Here is a 20,943-nt window from a genome sequence, read left to right as displayed (position 1 = left end):
TTAAATTTTTTAAATTTTCTTTGTTTTCTTTATTTTTTATTCATTCATTCTTTTTATTTTCTTTATTTTTTATTCATTCATTCACTCAGCCACTCCCATTAGTGACGCACATGGGTGGTTCACATTAAAATATACAGTCATAATAAAATAATAAACTAAAAACCACAAAACAAACTAACCACATGAAAACAGAAGGCGCCAGAGCAAAGCTCAATCTAAGCAGAAGATAAATCATTTTGGTCGCTTCGATGACCCTGTCCAACCATCTCATCCTCTGTCGTCCCCTTCTCCTCTTGCCTTCACACTTTCCCAACATCAGGATCTTTTCCAGGGAGTCTTCTCTTCTCATGAGATGGCCAAAGGATTGGAGCCTCAGCTTCAGAATCTGTCCTTCCAGTGAGCACTCAGGGTTGATTTCCTTCAGAACGGATTCTGTAACATACCCACCTCTAAAAGGAATGTGACAACTTTCTTCATAATCCTGAAATATGGTCCCTCCTTTCCTCCCCCTCTAAATCATTTGCTATTAAGGCCATTAGAAATATTAACAGTTAACTGGAATTTCTCAGTTCGCTCTGATATACAGGAAACTGCGCTATGCATTTCTGAGTATTCCAGTTCATTTTAAAGAGAAAACATTTAGGAGGTGTCTTAAAACCTTGCAGTATGACAGATTCCGTAAGGGAAATGGCTGAGGTCAAAATGGCTGACCTCCATTTAAGTCTATCAAATCACTAGAGCTTTCTGCGTTGAATTATGGGGATCTACTGGCCTTAGCTAAAAGGCACATTGCAAGGGGCCGGATCCAGCCGATTCTTGCCCTGTACGAGCCTGCAAGGTCCTCACCGCCTAACTGTAGCAAAGACCAAGGTCTAAATCCAGCCATTCGTCCTGACTAGAGTAGACCCACTGGTCCGGGTTGCTCAACACTGTTGCAAATACCACTGAATCAGTGGATCTACCATGATTCAGACGAGCAATTTGGTATAGGATCAGGTTATCCTGATCCAGGGTATCACTGCATTTCCCCCATGTCCAGTTTAGTTTAGTTCATTTGATTTATACCCCCGCCTATTTGGTCCAATGTGATGCTCTTCTTTCTTCTGTATCTTGATCGTCCTCCTCTTTAATCTCGCACCATCTCAGCTTCTACTGGAACCCCCTTGGGGCAGAGACACCTTGTTTCCCACGTGACGTGTACGCTTGGGTCAGCTGCAGTAGGCATCAAGGGGTATGTATTATTTGCATGAGGTTCTCTCCAAGGGAGGAAGCCGAGCAGCAGAACTTTTTTAACTGAGCTGAAAGTATGTTCGTTTTTATGTGCCACTAAGTCAACTCCAACCTACGGTGACTCTATGAAGGAGCAATCTCCAATCTCCTGCTCAGCTCTTCTAAACTCAAGCCTGTGGCTTCCTTTAGGGAGTCGGTGTATCTCATATTTAGTCTTCCTCTTTTCCTGCTGCCTTCAATTTTCCCCAGCATTATTGTCTTTTCCAGAGAATCTTGCCTTCTCGTGAGGTGCCTGAAGTAGGACAGCTTCAGTTTCACCATCTTTGCCTCCAGAGATAGTTCTGGCTTGATTTGTTGTAGGACCCACTTGTTCATCTTTCTCATGGTGATCAGAAATACAACAGTGTGGATGATCTTGGCTTTGGTCTCCAGTAATACATCCTAACACTTGATTATCTTTTCTAATTCTTTCCTAATCCCTTCATTGCTCACCTTCCAAGTCTTGGTCTTCTTCTGTTTTCTTGGCTACATTCTCCATTCAGATTCAATCTCTGTGGGTCAAAATACTTCTATCAGTATCTCACCTACCCTGTGTGATCTATTCCTTCCCAGTGCTGTCAGAGAAGCTTTCACTTCACAGGATTCCTCTTCAGAGGAGTCTGTCCTCCTTTTATCTCTTTTGTATCTTTGGTATACTGTTTCCACCTTCTCTTTATTTTCCTCTGTTCCAGATAGTGGGTTTCCCTGTTGGTCATTCAGCATTCCTAACCTAGCCCTGAATTTCCCTTTGATTTCTTGGAAGAGATATCTTGTTTTTCAACCTTGTTGTTCTCCTCTATTTATTTCCACTGTCAAGTTATGTCTCTACGTGATCGTTCCATTATTTCCCAATAATATCTCTGTTTTTCAGTTTTTCTGGTTCTCATTCACAGTCATGCAAATTTGTTCTTTAAGCCGGCCTGAACTTCATCAGAAATGTTGCTGAAATTAGATTTTTTGAAAAAGGATTCTTTCAAGGTCGTTTTCCACCTTTACTCTAATGCTGTATTCTTGTCTGTAACCAGCCATGCTGGTAACTGCTGACAGTCATGGAAGACCAAGGGGGGTGGGGGTAATGATATAACTCAAGTGTGCTTCTGAGAGTGATGCTTGTTAGGGATGTACAACTACACTGCACTCATTGTTTGTTTCTGATTCTTCAAGAGGCACGACCTAGGAAGAGTTCTGTGTAACCTGAAAGCCTGCATACTGTCTGAAAATATCTGTGAAAATCCGGTGGTGAGGCTGGAGAACACGTGACCTTCCAGAGAACATTACAACACCCATTAGGCATAACCAGCATAACCCATGTTAACAGATCATGGGAGATGTAGTCCAAAGACATTTGGAGGGTCAAACATTATCCACTCTTACACCAAAGGTGATATACTTTACCAAACTTGTGAAATGTAATTGATACGGATCCAGACATCCGCTTACGTTTGAGCAAGGAAATGTTTGATCTGCGCATTGTGTTTTACCAACACCCCCCTGAAACCACGTGCCTTAAAAATGGAGATCCTTCCCGGCCCACCATCCCATCAGCCACCTGGACGCCGGCAAGGACCTAACATCCTTCCTGATCTGGAGATTAAGCTTTTGGGGTGGCTAACTACCATCTCAAAGGATACCAACGACACAGGGAGAATGGGCATGTGGAGAAACTACGTTAATGACAATATTTCAAGGTCATATGATGGGGAAAACGCAAACATCTCTCTCTCTCCAGGGGCAAATGAATCTTGCTGAAAGCAGTTCAACAAATGAAGGGTCCATCCAAAGAATCCTTTCGAAACAGCTGGCACAAACAACTGGTCTTCCGTGGTTGACGCGCACACACCTGCAAGATGAGAAACTGGAGATCGAAGAGGAAGGAACAGAGGAATCATCTGCCTGACCCCGAGTCAAACCACGGGGTCATCTAGTCCGGTCGGGCTGATGCTGATCCAGGATTTCAGGTGCAGTAAGTGGGATACCGAAGAGCCAAAGCAGGACAGCAGCTGAACGTTAAGGTAAAGGTTCCCCTTGACAATGAGTCCAGTCGTGTCCGACTCTAGGCAGCAGTGCTCATCCCCGTTTCCAACCCATAAAGCTAGCGTTTTGTCCGAAGACAAGTTTCTGTGATCACATGGCCAACACAACTAGACACAGAACACTGTTACCTTCCCACCGTGGTGGTACCTACTTATCAACTAGCATTTTTACATGCTTTTGAACAGCTAGGTTGGCAGGAGCTGGGACAAGCAAAGGGAGCTCCCTCCGTCGCGTGGATTCAATCTTACGACAGCTGGTCTTCCGGCCTTGCAGCACAGAGGCTTCTGCGGTTTAACCCGCAGCGTTAGGTGAACAAAAATCATGACTACAGAAGAATGACACAAGTTGAAATTGTTAAAGGATTTGATCATCAATCCAAAGGGAGAGTGCAGCCAAGAAACCAGAAGAAAGTTGAGACTCGGAAGGACAGCCATGAAGGAACTAGAAAAGATCATCATCAAGGATAAGGATGGGTCAGTGGAGACCAAGACCAAGATCATCCACCCTCTTGGATTCCTGCTCACCGTGTATGGGTGTGAAAGCTGAAGAGTTACGTAAGCTGACAGGAGAAAAACTGATTGACTTGCAATCTGGGATATACTAGGATGTGACAGATCCTGAAGCTGAGGCACCAATCCTTTGGCCATCTCCTGAGAAGAGAAGAATCTTTGGAAAAGACCCTGATGTTGGGAAAGTGTGAAGGCAAGAGGAGAAGGGGACGACAGAGGATGAGATGGATGGACAGGGTCATCGAAGCGACCAACATGAATTTGACCCAACTCTGAGAGGCAGTGGAAGACGGGAGGGCCTGGTGTGCTCTTGTCCATGGGGTCACCAAGAGTCAGGCATGACTAAATGAAACGAGGATGTGACAGGGGACAGAAAAGGAGCTTGAAAGCAGGGGGGGTGGAAACAATATAACCAACATATGGATTTCAGGAAAGGTCTAAAGTGGTCTGAGAGGTGAGACAGGTGACCAATTTCGGCAGCAAGAGTGCGGGCTGGTCATGAGAGACCAAGGCAGAGAGGCAATGAAGAGCCAGAGAAGGGAAGATTTGCAAGCAGACCCTTCCCAAAAAAAACAGTATAATTCCCCAATCATCCTAGCAACATTCCTAAGCTGAATGTCAACCCGCCCCATCCCCCCAAAAAAATATTCTTACTGGACACTGAGAAAAAAAGACCAAGTGGAAATGAAGAAATAAATGATTATAATTATCAAATACAAATTGAAAACTACAGACAAGAAATGGTGACCTTGTTTTGTGTCATGGTCCGCTTCCAAATATCTGGTGGAAAGCCTTGCTTACCCCAGAGAGACGAAAGACAGCAAAGCGGAGGGGGGGAAGCATCCTGTCCCTCCCCGATGAAAAGGACAGACGTGCAAGCGGAACCCGCTGGAGAAGACCAAAGCAACGTCCGGAAGGGCAGCTCCTGATTCCCAGAAATAGCCACAGAGAGAGAGAGAGAGAGAGAGAGAGAGGTTCAGAAACAAGACACAAGATTTGACAGCTTCGTGGCATCAGACATTCTCAGCAATGGGTATTTTCCAAATCAGATGGCTTAAAATCTCTAGGTTCTAGCTTCGAAAAGTTACTGTTGACCAACGGCCATGCTGGGAGGATTCTGGAAGTTCTTTTTTAAAAAAAAACTTTTCCCTCCACTCCAGGAGTTTCTGGTTGCAAACGGTTCAGGGTTTTTCCTTTGTTCTGGGATCTGAAACTTGCCATATGCCAATTTTGCTTAACGACAAGACATCTTCTGCTCCTCTCACTTCACACCCGTTCTCTAAATCCACAACGTCCCAGAACTTTTCATCTTGCTCAAATCCTTTGTTCTTAAGCGCGATGGGCCTCATAGCGTCTCCGAAGACTTCCAACAGCCAAAACCCTGTTGCGTCACTGCGCACGGGGCAACTCAAGGTTTTGCACGCATGCTCCTTGTGCTACTCCTGAGGAGGACGTGCAGTCCGAACAGGATGCTGATTCTTGTTAGGTTTTTCAGAATGCTAGCATTTTCAGTTAGAATTTCAGCACAGGGAGGTTTGCTGAGCAGCCGAGAACGCTTGCCGGACCTTGTCGTGCAAAATTGCGAAGCGATTGCAGTGCTAAAGCAGAGAAGCAGTTTAGTGCCGGACCTCCAATCAAGACACCACTCTCAGTAAATCTCATCTAGTTCGGCCAGTGCACAATATTGAAGGATTGGAGAGAGAAAAACACACAAGTACCAAGTCTAGAACAACAGCCCTCCCACAAACAATAACTTCTGGAATTGTTTTCGGGCCTGAGATTTATTACATCAATTTGATTTCGAGTTTGTTTAAAGACAATTTTGGTCTCGACAAGTAAACATTTATCCAAAGTGAGCGAAAGGTTTTCGGTTTAATCAAGGAGCAGCATCCAATACATGAATCCATAAATATTCAGTTATGGAAATGATGCGATTTAAGTAGATTTCCTTGCATGCCATAAATAAACATTGTCGGAGATGAATACATTCTTCCGAGCAACCAGCAAGAACTAAAGAGCCAATGATGTCTGGTAACAATCGAAGGAGAGAACAACATTTTTATTAACAGACCCTCTTTTCCGCATCAGCTCATAGAAAGCCAAAGATAGCCGAGGACTTTGGAAAACTCCGTGTGCTCCCCTGGATGGGGAAGAACGCTTTTTTTGTTCAGGAGAAAACACGGAGCAGCACTTCCCAATGAGCTGAAACGCAGACCCAAAAGCTGGACGCCACCCCCCAGTATGGGACGGCCTTCATCTGCCTTCTGCCACCAATCATGGGTGCTGGGGGGCAGAAGGCACCATTTCCAGAATTCCCCAGAATTCCCTGGCCATGCCGCCTGGGGAGATTCTGGCAGCCACGGTCCAAAACAAGGCCCTTTTCTCTGCTCTGCACTCCATCCGTTGAGTTATACCCGAGAACTTTTGCGGTGGTCTTTGGCTGCCAACTCATTGCCTGCTTTCCTTTGAAGAGAGAAAGAGAAAGCTGGCGAGCAGAGAAGGGGACATTTGTACCCAATACGAATCTCCCCGTCACAGCTGGCCCTAACGAGGGTCTGGCCCCCTGGGACCGGACTGTCCGCTCGCACGTCCTGCCCCGGCGCCCATCCAGCCAGGGGCGCCCAGAGTTCTGCTCTCTTCCTGCTCAGCTGGCCCCTCATCAGACAGAGGGTGGGAGGACGAGGTTCCCAGCATGACGGCTGGGTGGCTTCTTGGCAATGATCCGGAGGGTCCCTTCCAGTTCAGCTGTTCTAAGATTTTGTATTTGCGAAGGCTTTCACGGCCGGGATCTAATGGTTGTTGTGGGTTTTTCGGGCTCTTTGGCCGTGTTCTGAAGGTTGTTCTTCCTGACATTTCACCGGTCTCTGTGGCCATGGGCATCTTCAGAGGACAGCAGCACTCTGAAGATGCCCATGGCCACAGAGACTGGCGAAACATTAGGAAGAACAACCTTCAGAAGACGGCCAAAGAGCCCGAAAAACCCACAACAACCATGTTCTAAGATTATTTGCTGGCTGGATAGCTCATGAGTGGTTTAGGTTGGGAGCCGAAGGTTGGGAGTTCGATTCCCTCTCCCCCCCCGCCGTCCCCCCCCCGGACCTCCTTGGCAAGGGCTGGACGCGATGATCCACGGGGTCCCTCTGCCGTTCCAAGATAAGGATGATGATTCCTTTTTCCAATGCATCTTGAAGTGTCATGCAGACAAGAAGGGTGCACAATGCAACCACGACTGCCTCGCTTACTTTTAGCATCTTTCCTGATAAAGAGAGGGCGTTATTTCTGCCTTTCTGGTGGGCCTAATAGAGGCAGAAATTCTGCCTGGATTTAACTGCAAGGGCTTCCTGCCACCTAGCGCCTGAAAGAATGCACAGAGGATTCAAGAAAAGTCCTTTTTTCAGCCTGTCTCATTAAATTCCACTCCAGCATATGCACCTATAGGGATTATTGGCCCAGCATGCTGTGACTATTTATGGCCAAGGATAATGGATTTCCTCTCTTTCTCCCGTTTTAAATGAACATACCCACTGGACCAGGGTTTTTACTTTTCCACACTGAATATGGGTTCTACTGCTGGACATAATTCACGGAGCACAAAGGAGGCAGGATGGGTGGACCCACCGGTGTCTTAAGATGCAAGAGGCAGAGTTCTGACTCACACAGAGCTCCTCTCTGCCCTGAAAGACGGAAAGAACAAAAAGTCTTACTCGCGTCTGGAATAAGCGAAAGGGCAAGAACAGTCACGTGCCAGCCGGTGATTCCGATTTAGGGAGAACCTCCCAAATTTTACTAGAGGTGGCTCCCCAGTCTTATCCCATTGGGGGCGCTCTGGAGCCATCCCATAGCTTGCCCAAGTGGCCGTCCATGGATGCCCATCCAAACATGGTGGGTGATCTCCTGGAAAGCACCTGGGGGGGGGGAAGGGTTTGAATCTCGACCGCCCTGCCCCTAACTACAAACCCAGATGCTCCAACCCACTGAGCTACACCAGGACAAGACCTTAATCCTGTCTACGCTTCTCAAAGTCTCTGCCTTCTTTCTCCCAGCATCCCCTGGCCATTGATGGGAGCTGTGGGCCCAAAACAGAAGGTTCCCAAACTCTTGCACCCTCTGGAACGCTTCCCAAAACCTGGAGCACCCTGGCCTTCGTCCAAAGCATGAATCCCTCCTTGCCTTGTCTCTCCTCTTCCCCCCCCCAAAAAAATCACTCCCAAGGACTGATGTGAGCAGGGGTCTGTTTTCAGCCTTTGGAAGCTGCAGGGAAACCCGGCCTGTCCCAGCGGAAATCTTTGGCCAGCTGTGCCAAGCTCTGGGTTGTCCCCTGGGGGGAAGGGGGGAGGGCTCAACACCTCCATGGGGTGAGGGGGTGGGAGTGATTGGCATAGAATATCTTATTGCTGGAAAGGGACCCTTGGGATCATCAAGTTCAGCCCCTCTCGAGGAGACCCAGTGGGGGAATCGAACTCCCAACCTCCGGCTCCCCGGCCGGACACCTCAACCTGTGAGCGATCCAGCCATCCCCTCCCATGTGCAAGTCACACACACACACACACACACACACACACACACTGTTGCGTCCAGGCTGAAGACTGACTTCAGAGCCTGCACATTGCAGACCAGACCTGGTCTATTTCACATAAATATGACAAGAGAGGGGAGGAGGGGAGGAACACGGAAACACGGACATGTGCCCCATCACATATACCCCTTCTGGGGTCCCTTATGGATGCGGGGGGGGGCTGCATTTGGTCCTGGTGCCTGGTCCAGGTGTTGCAACAGATGGGGCATTGTGTTTTTTGTCCTGGGGGGAAGAAAAGCTTTAATCTTCACATTATTTCGAGTCCTGCTCAAAGGCAGGAAGCCGAATCAACGGAGAGCTGACAATGGTGGTTGTCTAATTTTCTCCTGAAGGCTTCCAGCGTGAGAGGCAAGGACCTCTGAACGGCGGGGCAGGGCTCCTCTGCATGGGAGAGGGGGCTCCCGAAAATCTTGGTGCTTCGTGGGAGAAAAAGCCTCAGGGTGCAAATTTTTGGAGGACATCACACGGCGTGGTGCCCGTGAAAAGCGAGCCTCCTACGCTCAGGGAAGTGAAGGCTGAGCGCTCACATATCGAAGGCCTTAATTCTGTGTATGGACTTTGGTGACACTGCGTCCAGCTCATGGTCATCCTGCCCAGGGGATGCTGGGAGCCGTAGTCCAAGCTGATCCACCGTGTCTTCAGCATCCGCCTTGTTAAGCACACCGTGACATTCTGCTGGCATCGGAGAGTCGCCTTCCGATTATGGGCTCCAGGGCTCGGGAACGTTTGCAAACTCCCCTTCTCCATGTTCTGGACCACAGCGTCCATAACCCTTTACCCTGCCATCTGGGTCTCTCTCTGGGAAATGAAGTCCGAAACATCTGGGGAGGTCACCTTCCCCCCCCCTTGGGGGCCATTCGCAGGCCCCTCGGGTGGCAGAGGGTCAGTGCAGGATTGCACCTTCTGTTCAGCATGCAAGACGGAACCGCGTCTTCCGTGGCTCCATGCAAAGTCCCAACACATGTCGATTTGGAGATTTCACAAGTAACAGATGATTCCAGCTTCAGGGTCCAGCAATCGTATCCTCAGATGAACACCGTTTATCTCCCCAAGGTGAATTTCAGAGCACCTGACCTTAATCTGGAATCATGTCAGGCTCTCCAGATGTTCCTGGACTGCAATTCCCAGAAGCCTTCTTCTCCACTCGCTGTGCTGGCTGGGATTTCTGGGAGATGCAGTCCAAGAACATCTGGGGGACCCCAAGATGAGGAACCCCTCGACTAGGAATTACACCACACTGACCCCCCCAAACATGTCTTCTTAGAGACTGATGAATTTGTGAAGGAGCAGGAACTGCAGCTGTTGCCCCCCCCCCTTGGCAGAAGCCATGAATTCAGTGGGGTTCTCCCAGGAAAAACATCCAGAGTTCCATGAGGCTCAGCCCTGACTCTCCACTTTCAAGTGTGATGCCACTTCTGCTGTGGAAAATTAAGATTTTACAGGAGTCTGGCCGGCAAGGCCGCAGTTGCCGCCGCTCGCCAGCAGGAGGCGCTGCAGCATTCCCCCCCACAGCCGGAGCCGCCGCTCTCGCTCCCGCACCGCCTCCTGCTGGCGGCCGAGGGGAAAAATCGGCCTGCTAGGCGGCAGTGCCGCCGCTCGCCGGCAGGAGCCGCTGCCGAGCCTGGCCGGAGCAAGCGAGGGATCGGCAGCCCCCCCTTCCAAGAAAGGAACCCCCCCCAAAAAATACACACACTGTGTTTCTCTCCCCCCCTCCAATTTCTGCAAGGCAGGCAGGGGCTCCAAGCGGATCTCTCTCTCCCCCCCCTCCACGTGTGCAAGAGGGCGCCCACCCACCCCTACCCCCGGGGACCTCCCTTTGCAAGAGGGGGGACCCCCCAATCCCCAAAAGGCAAGCACCCCCTGCTCCCTCCCTCCCTCCCCCCCCCCCCGGCAAATAAAAATAAAACCCAAATTTAAAAATAAAAAGAGAGTCTGGGTCTCGCTGTCTTGCTCAGGCTACGCGGCAGCGGCTATTCACAGGCGCGGTCCCACTACTGATCGGCACGGGAGTTTTGACCTGCTCCGTCTCCGACCTGGGCCGGTTCACCCCTCCTTAGGACAACCTGGCGGCCCCCGGCTCCCCGGGGACCCCCATATTGATGCCGGACTTAGTGCGGACACCCGATCGGCATAGCCCACTGCCGCCCAGAACTCCTGAGCTCAAGCGATCCGCCAGCCTCAGCCTCCCGAGTAGCTGGATTACAGGCTCGCGCCACCGCGCCCGGCTGGAGGGAGAGGCAGCCGGGGAGCCTCTTGGAGCTGGAGCCCGCACGTGACGTCACGCGCGAGAGAGGGGCGGGGGAGGGGAGGGGAGGGACACGCCTCCTCCTCTCGCTCCCCTCCTTCCCTCAAGACACGCCCCGCCCAGGCAAGGCGGAGGAAACGGAGACCACGCCCCCTCCCCGCCCTCTTCCCTTCTGTCGCGCGACGCCTGGGCGCAAGGCCTGCCGGGAGCGCGGACCCCCTCATCTGCGCCTGCGCGGCGCCCGCCGGCCCTTTCCCCCTTTTCCGGCGACAGAGGCGGAGACGCGCTGGTCTCTCTCTCCCTCCATCCCTCCATCCCGCCATTATGGGCCACCAGCAGCTCTACTGGAGCCACCCGAGGAAGTTCGGGCAGGGATCCCGCTCCTGGTCGGTCTTTCCTCCCCCCGCCTCCTCCTCCTGCCCCGACGAGGGAGACCCTTTGGGGGGGGAATGGGGGTGTCTCTCAGGGCTTCTGGGGGGGAGGGAAGAAGGGAAGGCCCCCCCTCCGCCTGGCTTGGCCTGGCCTGTTCCCCCCCCCCTTCTGGGACTAACCCTCCTCTCTCTCCCTCTCTCCCCGTCAGCCGGGTCTGCTCCAACCGCCACGGCCTGATCCGCAAGTACGGCCTCAACATGTGCCGCCAGTGCTTCCGCCAGTACGCCAAGGACATCGGCTTCGTCAAGGTCGGTGGGTGCTCGGATGGGGGGGGGGGGAATGGAGGGAGAGGAGGAAACCCCCCCTACATACACACACACACACACACACGCACCCCTGACCCCCTCCATCCCTCCCTCCGTTCCAGGGACCGGAGGAGAAGTCCTCAACCCCCCCAATCCCAAGAGGAGGCGGTGGGGGACTGAGGGGAGACACACCCACACCCCTCTTTTCCATGGCCCCCCTTCCAGCTTCCCCCCACCCCGGGTTGCCCAAGGATAGCGCTTAAGGATCCCCCCCCCGGAGCTGAGAGGGGGACCACGTGGGGGATTTAAAAAAACCCACAAAACCCTCCTGTGTTTTTTGTTTTTTTGGGGGGGGTCTGGGAGATGCCCATGGAGGACACCAGGACGGAGGCGCCCCCTTGGCCAGAAGACCCCCCCCAAGGAGGAGGAGAAGCGCCTGGCCTCCTTCCTTCCCCGCCTGCCGGGGCTCAGAGGAAGCCTTGGCCTCCCTTCTCCAGGAGGGTGAACCCCAGGCTTCTCCTTGACGGGCCTTTAGTTTTGAACCCCGGGCGGGTCCGTATCTTGCCACCTGTTTTTGGGGTGGGAAAAGTCGGGGGGGGCTCTGATGTCCTCAGACTGTAACCGTCCCCCGTTGAAGTGGCCGCCTGCAGGCCAGGCCCTTTGCTGCCTTAACTGCTTTCCTCTTCGCCCACGCAAGAAGTAGAACATCTTAGGTGTGGCGGAGGAAAGATGCTCTGGGTTAAAGCTTCCGGCGGGAAGGCTTCTGTCCTTGTGATTTGCTAGCCGGGGTCTCTGAATCTGATCAGAGGATTGAGCTGTTGCTCTTTTTTTTTTTTTTCTTGCCTTCCCCCAGAAAGGAGAAATCTCAGAAAACCTTGATGTGTGATACTCCTTCATTTAATTCAATCGGGACGCCACCACAGAAGATGTAGGTTTTCAGAAAAGTACATTATGCTTATACTCATTCATTCCTTTTTCTTGTCTTTCAGTTGGATTAAAGACCAGTTTCTCCAGAAACCTCCCGGGCCACAGAAGCCCCTGTCTTGGCCGATGGAGCTGGCCGAAACGGAAGATGCCGGCAAATGAAGTTCTCATGCTGCGCAAGCTGTTGTATACATAAAAATAAATATGAGATATGGTTTTGTCTACTTTGATCGCTAATCATTTACCCTGCCACTTCTTCAGTCAGGCATAAGGCTGCCATCCGAACCCAAACAGTCCTGGTGTGTTGCTATATTTCTAGTTGAGGTGATGATAGCAATGGTTTATTGTGGTTTCTAAATAATAAACGTGATTGTGCTGTAATAGTTTTGATAAATTTCACAGATGAGATTTAAGGCTGAGTAGTTGTCTGTGAAAGCAGACATATGGATTTACTTTTAGTGTCCCTTCACCTTTCTGTTTAGTGCATGTTTCCAAACAGTAGCTGTGTTGTGTTTGTTGAGCAATGTGGACCCTAAATTAGAAGGTCTATTTGTTTTAAGCTTTCAGTAAAACCCAAGTGTTTGAAAAACTGATGCCAGCTAAAACGGGCTAGTCTGTTAAGGCCATTTATTTAAATGTCTTAAGTTATGCATGAGAATAATGCTCCAGTGCATTATTCAGAGTTCATATCTCGCTCTTGATAAAAGGGCTGCAACCTTTCTCTGTAAGAAAGAACGATATGGCTAGTAGTGTGTGATTCTGTCTGATCATGTTTCATAGGAGTGGGAAATCTGAGATTACATTTTCCTGCAGTTACATTCCACAAATTGAATTTTCAGTTCCATTTGGTCATCTGATTGCTTCTGGTTTATGGTGAATTATCACCCTATGAATTAATGACCTCCAAGAAGCCCTCCCATTAACAGGTGTTGCGGTGTAAAGGCTGTGGCTTTTATTTTGTTCCATATGTAAATATATCCCAAACCACCCCAATTTAAATGAACGTATTCTTTTCGTCTGCAATTGCTGAGGAGAGCTGTTGAGGACATTTTGGAGACCTCTCCTGCCTAGGTTGGAAGTGACTTCATGGCACATAACAAAGCCCTGTTTTTTTCAGTAGCTCTTTGGGAAGCTGCCTTCTATTTAAAGGTACATTGACTATCAAAGAGGCTTCAGGGATATTTCCCTTTGGACACAGTAGAAAGGGGAGAGACATTTTCTTCTGTCGTGCTTTTATCCACGTGTTGCTTGACTGAAAGTGAAGAGCTGGCATGCCTTCACACACAAACATACCCATGACAGCGGACTCACAGGCAAAGGAGGGAATGGCTTGGTCTTCCCTAAGGAGGAGGATGGCCTCTTTCCTCCTCTAAGTGCCTGGTGTGTTAGATTGTGTTCTATGGTGGATTTTGCTTATAAAGGATGTGTTTATAGCAGCCCTTCTTCACCTTTTTTTAGGCCCGTCCCCTTTTTAGGAGGGCCTCTCGGGTCCCAGCCCCTCTGCCAAAGAAAGAGATGGGACACAAACGGGCCTCTTTCAGAGGCAGGTCACCTTTTGGGGTCTGTGCTGCGCATGCCCCCCTTCCATGCGGCAGGGAGCCATGCTGGTTTGGGGCTCAGGGTTTGAAGCGCTTCCCAGGTGCCTAGGCATGAGCGTGGTTGACAGGGTTGAATCCTGAGGTCCTTACACATCTTGGGTGAGGAGCAGGTGCCTCAGGCGCTCTCCCTCTGCAGTTGTGTGTCCAAGGAGCTCTTCCAGGTTTTCACCTCCGGCTGCCGACATTCCGTCCGACGCTGAGCCAGGAAATGCACCCTCCGGGGTCTTGCGTCTCTTTGGCGTACCGTTTGGGCTGCTCCTGACAAGGTGCGCTCGGTGTTGAGATCAGAGGAAACCCCCGTTTTTCCAAATCTGTGAGTAAAGGGATGAAAGCGACTTTCCTTCCCCTGAAGCAGGTGGGAGGATCTGCGTCGGTTCTGGGAGATGAGCCGGGATTATCAGTCCATCACCTGTGGACGGCAATTCTCTTTAACAGGACCACCCCTGCTATAAGGTGGGGTGAGGGGATCACCTCAGGGAGCAGGGTCACCTCAAAGAAGGGCTGGCCCTTCTCGGCCCCCGGACTAGTTCCCTGCTGGGTCCTGCTCTTTGCCCCCCTGCACCAGCTAACCTCGGGTGGCGCTGAGCACCTTTCCGTGCCCCAAAATGGAAGGTGACCCTGTCATGTCTAATCCTCACCTGTGCGTGGGTGTGAGATGGGGTTGCCACAGGCAACATCTCGGTCTTCGCCTCAGGTAGCAGGAAGTGTGGGGCCATCTTCCGTGTCCACTTTCTGGTCTCTGTTGGAAGATCTCAAGATGTTGGTCAGAATCCTACCGGTGTTTTTATTTATTTATTTATTTATTTATATCCCGCCTATCTGATCAACGGACCACTCTAGGCGGCGTTTATAACTTCCCACGGGGAATTGTGGCTGATGAACAAGGTGCTGGGATGTGTCTTGGTTGTCCCACCAAGGTGTGTCTTCTTGACGAGCCACATGCAAACACTGTAGTGGATTCTGGGTTTTAGGTTGGAAGTGCCCACCACGATGTCTTCCTCTCCTCCCTTGGATGTGAGCCAGGCCAGGAAACAGGGTAATCCTTGCAGCCAGAGAGGGAGCTCCTGAAAGGTGTTTCTATTGCTTGAACAAAACAGCCGCTGTCCTGCATCCGCGGCAGCCCGGCTTTTCACTGGAGGTTGTGGGGGAGACCTGGGCTCTTGGACAGCGCCCTCCTCCTCCTATTCCTCCCAGTGGTGGGTCTTTCTTCTTGAGAGGTCGCTTGCTGCCATTGCAGGGGGCATCGGAGAGCGCGGCTGCAAACCCTGCTCAGGGGGAACCTGGGCTGGCTGGCGTTCAGCAGGAGCAGCTCCATGCAGAGATGAAGCAGGAGGAGGCTGGGAACGCCAGGGTGCTGGGTAAGAGCCTCGGGCCCTTATTCTTGCTCAGAGGGCTCCCTTCTCTCTCACACGCACCCCTTAAAACCTGCTGATTCTTGAATAAGGCCAAAGGGAGGGATGTGGGAGAAAACCCCAGAACCACTTTCCCGGAGGGGGGGTCTTTCTCTCTGATCTGGGAGAGTCTGGGGGAGAATATGGGCCAATATGTAAAGGGGCCAAGATCAAGCAATGCCTTTAGCCCAGATTGAAGTTATTCCACGAGGCATCCGGCAGCTTGTTGCCCCCACCCTCCCGTTCAGGTCCATGGCAAGGAAGAGACCGGTGGATGGGGTTCTGCTCGGAACGGGTTCAAAATCCAGGTTCTTAGGAGGGTGGTTTGTGCAAACGAATGGAGCGCAGAGAATATGTGACTTGGGAGTCTCTCCTTTCTGAAGCAGGGAACGAATGGATGCCCAGACATGAGAGGGAGAGAGACGTGGCGGAAGATCCAGAGTGAGCGTGGTCCTGTGGGGCGTCCCCGTGGACGGCTGAAGAGGCGATTCCCTCACGTGGCGTTCAAGAAGGAGCCTTTGTCAACCAGGAGAGAGCGTAGGTCCCGCAACCGATCTACGCAGGGGGTGAAGGGGAGGCTGTAAGGCCCTCGTCGTCACCCAAGTCCAGATTCGATCCGAAACTGGTAGAAAACACAAAGTGTACATTAAGAGCTTCGAGGAGAATCCCAGGATGCTGAAGAACCGCCGCACAGCAAGCAAAGCCCACAAGTGCTTGGTCTGTGGGAAATTCTTCCTTTCCAGCTCCAAGCTCATCATTCACCAGAGGACCCACACCGGGGAGAAGCCCTACGAATGCTCGTCGTGTGGGAAAACCTTCCGGTCCAGCTCTGTGCTTTACCACAGGCTTGTCCAACCTGCGGCTCGTAGGCCGCATGCGGCCCAGGGCAGCTCATAATGCGGCCCGTGCAATTTTTTATTTTTAAAGAAATTCTAAAGTTTCAAGTTACACTGCCGGCGCTTGCGGCCGGAATGCGGCCAGGGCACGTCACAACGGTAGGGGGGGGAGAGAGGGAATGAAGGAGCAGGAGGGGAGGGGAGCTGCATGACTGCATTGTGCCGACCCCGTCAGTAGGTGGACCCCCTCCCAACCCCATAAAGCCATCAGAATGGAAGCTGTCAGCCTCCGCGGTCTGAGATCGCAGCTGCTGGAAAGCGCGCTTGGAGCAGGGCTGCGGAGGATGGCTAGGGCTGCCCCCCATGCGGCCCAAACTATATTTTCATCTTCTAATGTGGCCCAGGGAAGGTGAAAGGTTGGACACCCCTGCTTTACCGTCACCAGAGAAGCCACGCGGGGGAAAAGCCACACAAATGCCCTGTCTGCGGGAGAAGATTCTGCAGCAACTCCAACCTCAGGCGACATCAGAGGATCCACACGGGGGAGAAGCCGTTCGAGTGCCTGGCCTGCGGGAAAAGCTTCGTTCAGAGGGCAAACCTTAATAAGCACCACAAAATCCATGCGGTGGAAGGAAAATGCGGAGCAGACGTTAGTAGGAGCTGAAGCCTTCCGCCTGTTTGCAAAAACCTAGGACGGACTCTTTGGAACTCCTCTCGGTTTTGGACACCTTGATGAACAGCAGGAACAGAATGAGCGCTGGGTGGCCTCTGTTCATTGCTTGCAGGTGCTAATGCTCAGAGATATGATAGCAAGAGCCAGTTTGGGTAACAGCATTTTTCTTGACAGTGTTTGTACCATCACACATTTGCAAAAGACAATTGCATCCTCTTGCCTTCCCTGTCTTATAAGCCATACCTTGCTGCAAGTATGAGTCAGGACTGGCTGAGGATGAGTACAGTTGGACCCCCTTGTCCATAGGATCAGTATCCACCGATTCACGTATCCACAGTCGGAAAATGATAAAAATATTAAAAGAAAAATTTCATAAATATATATATTTCTAACAATGAAGCAGACCACTAGAACGGGCCACTAAGAGGGAACCAAAGACCACGCTATGTATATTGTTTATTTCAATGGCATTTGTTATTATAATCACGCAAGGATAAATAAGGAATAAATTAAATAAATAAGAACGTTCCTTCTTAGATGGATACAAAGAAACACACATAATAGAAACCACACAACAAGGACAGCCATTGAAGAAAACGGCCCCCGGTGCATTTGGATGTCTTCGTTGTGGATAATCCTCCACAACGAAGACATCCAATTAGTTGCAATCTTTGTTCTATAAAACTAAAAGTAGTCGTTACCATTATGGTTACTGTTTTAAAGGTGACTCTTCTCTTATCCTTTTGCTTAAAAGCAGCTAAAGTAATTATTTTTAGTCACTTAAAGACGGTTTCTGAATGGATTGTGATGCAAGGCATGCTTCCCTCCCATGTCAACTCAACGCCCATTAACAGGGCAGGAGGCAGCAGCATGACCTGGTCGTTGAACTATGCGAGAGCCGCTGGATTGCTCAGTGGTCTAGGTATCTGGCTGTGGAGCCAGAGGTTGGGGGTTCGATTCCCCACTTGCGCCTCCTTGACAGGTCGATCGGCCCCTTCCCGTGTTGCAGTTCTATGACGATGACACTTCTCTTGATGAAACCATTTCCATAACTATAAAATACTTAGCTTAAAAGTAGTGGATGCACTACAAAAAGGAGAAAAAGCATTCCTTGTGGAGTAACAATCAAAATGTAACTTGGGATGCAATCAGATGAAGATAGAGCTCACATTTGGGGCTGCTTGTGGCACCGTCCAATGAGAACTAGATGAGAATTAGGTGACATTCTGTACAAGAAATTCTGAAGCAGCCCGACCCTGTTCCATGCCTAGCCTGTCTGTTAGGAAGGGAGAAGCTGCCTTCACGATGCATCCTCCTTGGGTTGAATCCAAAACCCTGTATATAGGTGGAAAATGTCCACAGCGAGATATGCAGCTTTCAAATGTACACAGCACACTGCTGAAACATGTTTTGCTTACAACAGTCAATTTAATCAATATGTACAGCTGAAAAAATGTATATTAAGATATGTACCTTTGAAACCAAGGAAGCACAAAAAAGGGGTGGGCTGGGGTGGGTGTGGAACAGCTCTCATTTTGTTTAAAAGGCCAGAACTTAATAAATACAAGAGACAGAGTGGTAACGTCTACACATGACGACTTTTAAGGGTCTGCACAACCATATACTGTATTCAGGGTCCTATCATGGCCATACTTCCCAATTTTATCCTCTCAACGCCACTGTGAGGGACATCAGAATAAGAGATAAGGCCTATTCAGAGGTTACTCACCAGACTTTACAGAAAATGTAAACAGAAGTGTCAATCAAGTCATGTCACTCCATCATTTGGATGAAGCAAAATTCTCCTTCTTAACTGATATTGTGACTTCAATAGATATGCCTCTAATAAAACAAATATTTTGTTCCATTTAATTGAACAGCTCAGATTGTAATAAATCTGGCCAAAAATCAGTTAGTAATAAATGTGGGCAAAAATCTATATACAGGGAAAGAGTGGTGGTGGTGGTGATGGTGGGGATGAGAGGGGAATACCAGGTCCAGACTGGTTGTTCATGTGGTGGGACTCGCCTCCTCATGTGAGAGAGAAGAAAACACAGGATGCAAGTAGCCAAATCCGAGCCATTTGTAGCCCCCTGGGGTCCTCAGGCCGAAGCTGAGCCCCTTGGTTTGTCAAAACGGAGCAAGGTCTCCTCTGTGGAGAGCTTGATTTCCACACTTTGAAACACGCACACACACACACCCAGACTCCAGAGGTGGCCCTGCCTTTTTGTAGGTGGGGAAAGAAGGTGACTAATGGTGAGCCCTTGAGAAATGTTACCTGAAATATTCCAGTGCTCGCGCACACATGGTGGTGCCACTGATTCTGGAGGCTGAAGGAGGAGCGATCATTCGGAGATAGCCCCTGGCTGATGGCAATGAATGGAGGTCTTCACAACCATACCCTGAGGCAAGGCATTCCACATGCCCCAAAAAGGAAGCCCTGGATGTCCAAAGAGAAAAGATATATAAAATGTTGCTGCTTGAGAGGAAATTCCATGTGTGGATTTGCATGTAAGAGAGTCTAAATTGGGACTGATTTTTGTAATCCATGGCTTGAATGGGGAAAAGTCTGAGCAAGTGAGGGATGTGGTTGGTTGGTGCTGGACGTTGTGGCAGTGGTTGTGAGTGGGAATGGGTGGGAGTGGGCCAGTTGAAAATCCCGGGCTGACCTTTGTTGGTCTTTTGCAGTTGTTTGGAGTGGATGGGCCTTGAAATGCGTCCGTGGTTGGTAAGGTTGGGTCCCCTCCCTGGGTCTGGCGAAGGTGCGGTAGATTTGGTGTGGAGAATTGTCAAGATGGGGAAATGGGTTGTGAGTCAGTCAGGAGGTGGGTGAAGAGCCCAAACAAGAAGGAAAGGCTCCATCATCTTTGACCTGTCACCCCCTCCTGGTTTAGTGTGATGTCTATTTTTCACAAGAGGTGGTGGGTGGGGGGCCTCTTTTTCTCAGGGTTCCCATGGAAGGCAAGAGGCTGGGAGTGCAAGGCATAAGGTGAGGGCCTCAGAAGCTGGGCCTCTATAACAGCAGCAGCCTTTTAAAGAAGGAAAAGCCATGCTGGTGCTAGCCATTTTCTCTGCCCTGTCAGGGATTAGCAGACCTCCACTTCAGGCAGGCAAGTAAAGGACGGCTCTCCCACATAGACAGAGAGAGACCAAGGAGCTGGAAACAGCAGCCGTTCTTGCTGTTGCCCCAAGAGGCCCCCACAGATGATGACAGAGACAAGCATCCAGGGCAGACCCTGAGGCAGAGCAGGGGACCCTTCAAGTCATGGTGAGGTGTTTCAGGGGCACACAAGAAGCAAGCCAGGCCTTCTCTTGTGTTGCCGTTGTTGCTGTTGTTGTTGTTTTGGACCAGTGACCCTAAGACGGTTACCAAACTTCATGAGTGTGTTGATTTCCCATGATCCTCAGTGTCATATTCATGAGCTGATTTGCATGAACCTATGAGAGGACTGGATTGGCGGAGTCAGAACCTGCCTGCGGCTTGGCGGGGGGGGGGAGGAGGACAGAGAGAGAGAGAGAGAGAGAGCGACACACACCTGGCGCTTAGATCCCCCCACACCTCGTTCCCCCCCCCCGTGCATGGTCGTCCTGGGCTTTCCTGCGAGGAGACCCCTTCACCACACAAATGGGTGTCAGAAGGGAAGGAGAGCAGTCCCTAGGGTCCAGGAGGGGCTGCCAGGGTGGAGGGTGGGGTGAGGGGTGGGGGTCCCAGACATGGGGGTCTTGGGGGGGACAAAGACAGGAGAGGAGGAGGGGGCCTGATCCAGGCCGCTTGTCTGGAATGCAGGAGCTCTTCCAACACGCCCTCCAGAGACAGAGGTGGTGGTGATGATGATGATGATCACCCCCCCCCAGGAGCCCTCAGGGAGCTGTGCCTCCTCCAGTTCATGGCCAGGGGCAGCCCCAGGCGGAGAGAAGGGCAGCCCTCCAGCCAGGATCAGGAGAGGAAGTCGGAGCCCCTTCCTCCAATTCGGGGTCACAAACTGGGGGGGGGGAGTCGTGAGGAAGGTCTTTCTGGGCCCCTCCCTCCATCGTGCAGGAGGAAATAATAATAATAATAATAATAATAATAATAATAATAATAATAATAATAATAATAATAATAATAATAATAATAATAATAATAATAATAATAATAATAATAATAATAATAATAATAATAATAATAATAGGGGTCTCGCGGGGGGGGTTCCCGAGAGGCCGATTCCTCC

General features: G+C 50.5%; 1 protein-coding gene across 1 annotated transcript; it reads left to right on the top strand.

Moving 5' to 3' along the window:
• The first annotated feature begins 10,859 nt into the window (after window positions 1-10,859).
• LOC140703298 (small ribosomal subunit protein uS14) lies at window positions 10,860-12,458 on the top strand. The gene is made up of 3 exons (XM_072986934.2): window positions 10,860-11,019; window positions 11,214-11,313; window positions 12,300-12,458. The coding sequence occupies exons 1-3, from the start codon at window positions 10,958-10,960 to the stop codon at window positions 12,306-12,308; spliced, it is 171 nt and encodes a 56-aa protein (XP_072843035.1). The 5' UTR covers window positions 10,860-10,957; the 3' UTR covers window positions 12,309-12,458.
• Window positions 12,459-20,943: the final 8,485 nt, after the last annotated feature.

The sequence above is a fragment of the Pogona vitticeps genome, chromosome 1 (assembly GCF_051106095.1).
Source record: "Pogona vitticeps strain Pit_001003342236 chromosome 1, PviZW2.1, whole genome shotgun sequence".
NCBI classification, from domain to species: Eukaryota; Metazoa; Chordata; class Lepidosauria; order Squamata; family Agamidae; genus Pogona; species Pogona vitticeps.
The sequence above is the reverse complement of the archived record's forward strand: the minus strand, read 5'-3'. Positions and strand labels throughout refer to the sequence as shown.

Excerpts from the sequence above, each read along its gene's own strand:
- LOC140703298 (XM_072986934.2), top strand. The coding sequence starts at position 10,958 with ATGGGCCACCAGCAGCTCTACTGGAGCCACCCGAGGAAGTTCGGGCAG. Across the intron at positions 11,020-11,213 it reads GGGCAGGGATCCCGCTCCTG|CCGGGTCTGCTCCAACCGCC; the intron begins GTCGGTCTTTCC and ends TCTCCCCGTCAG.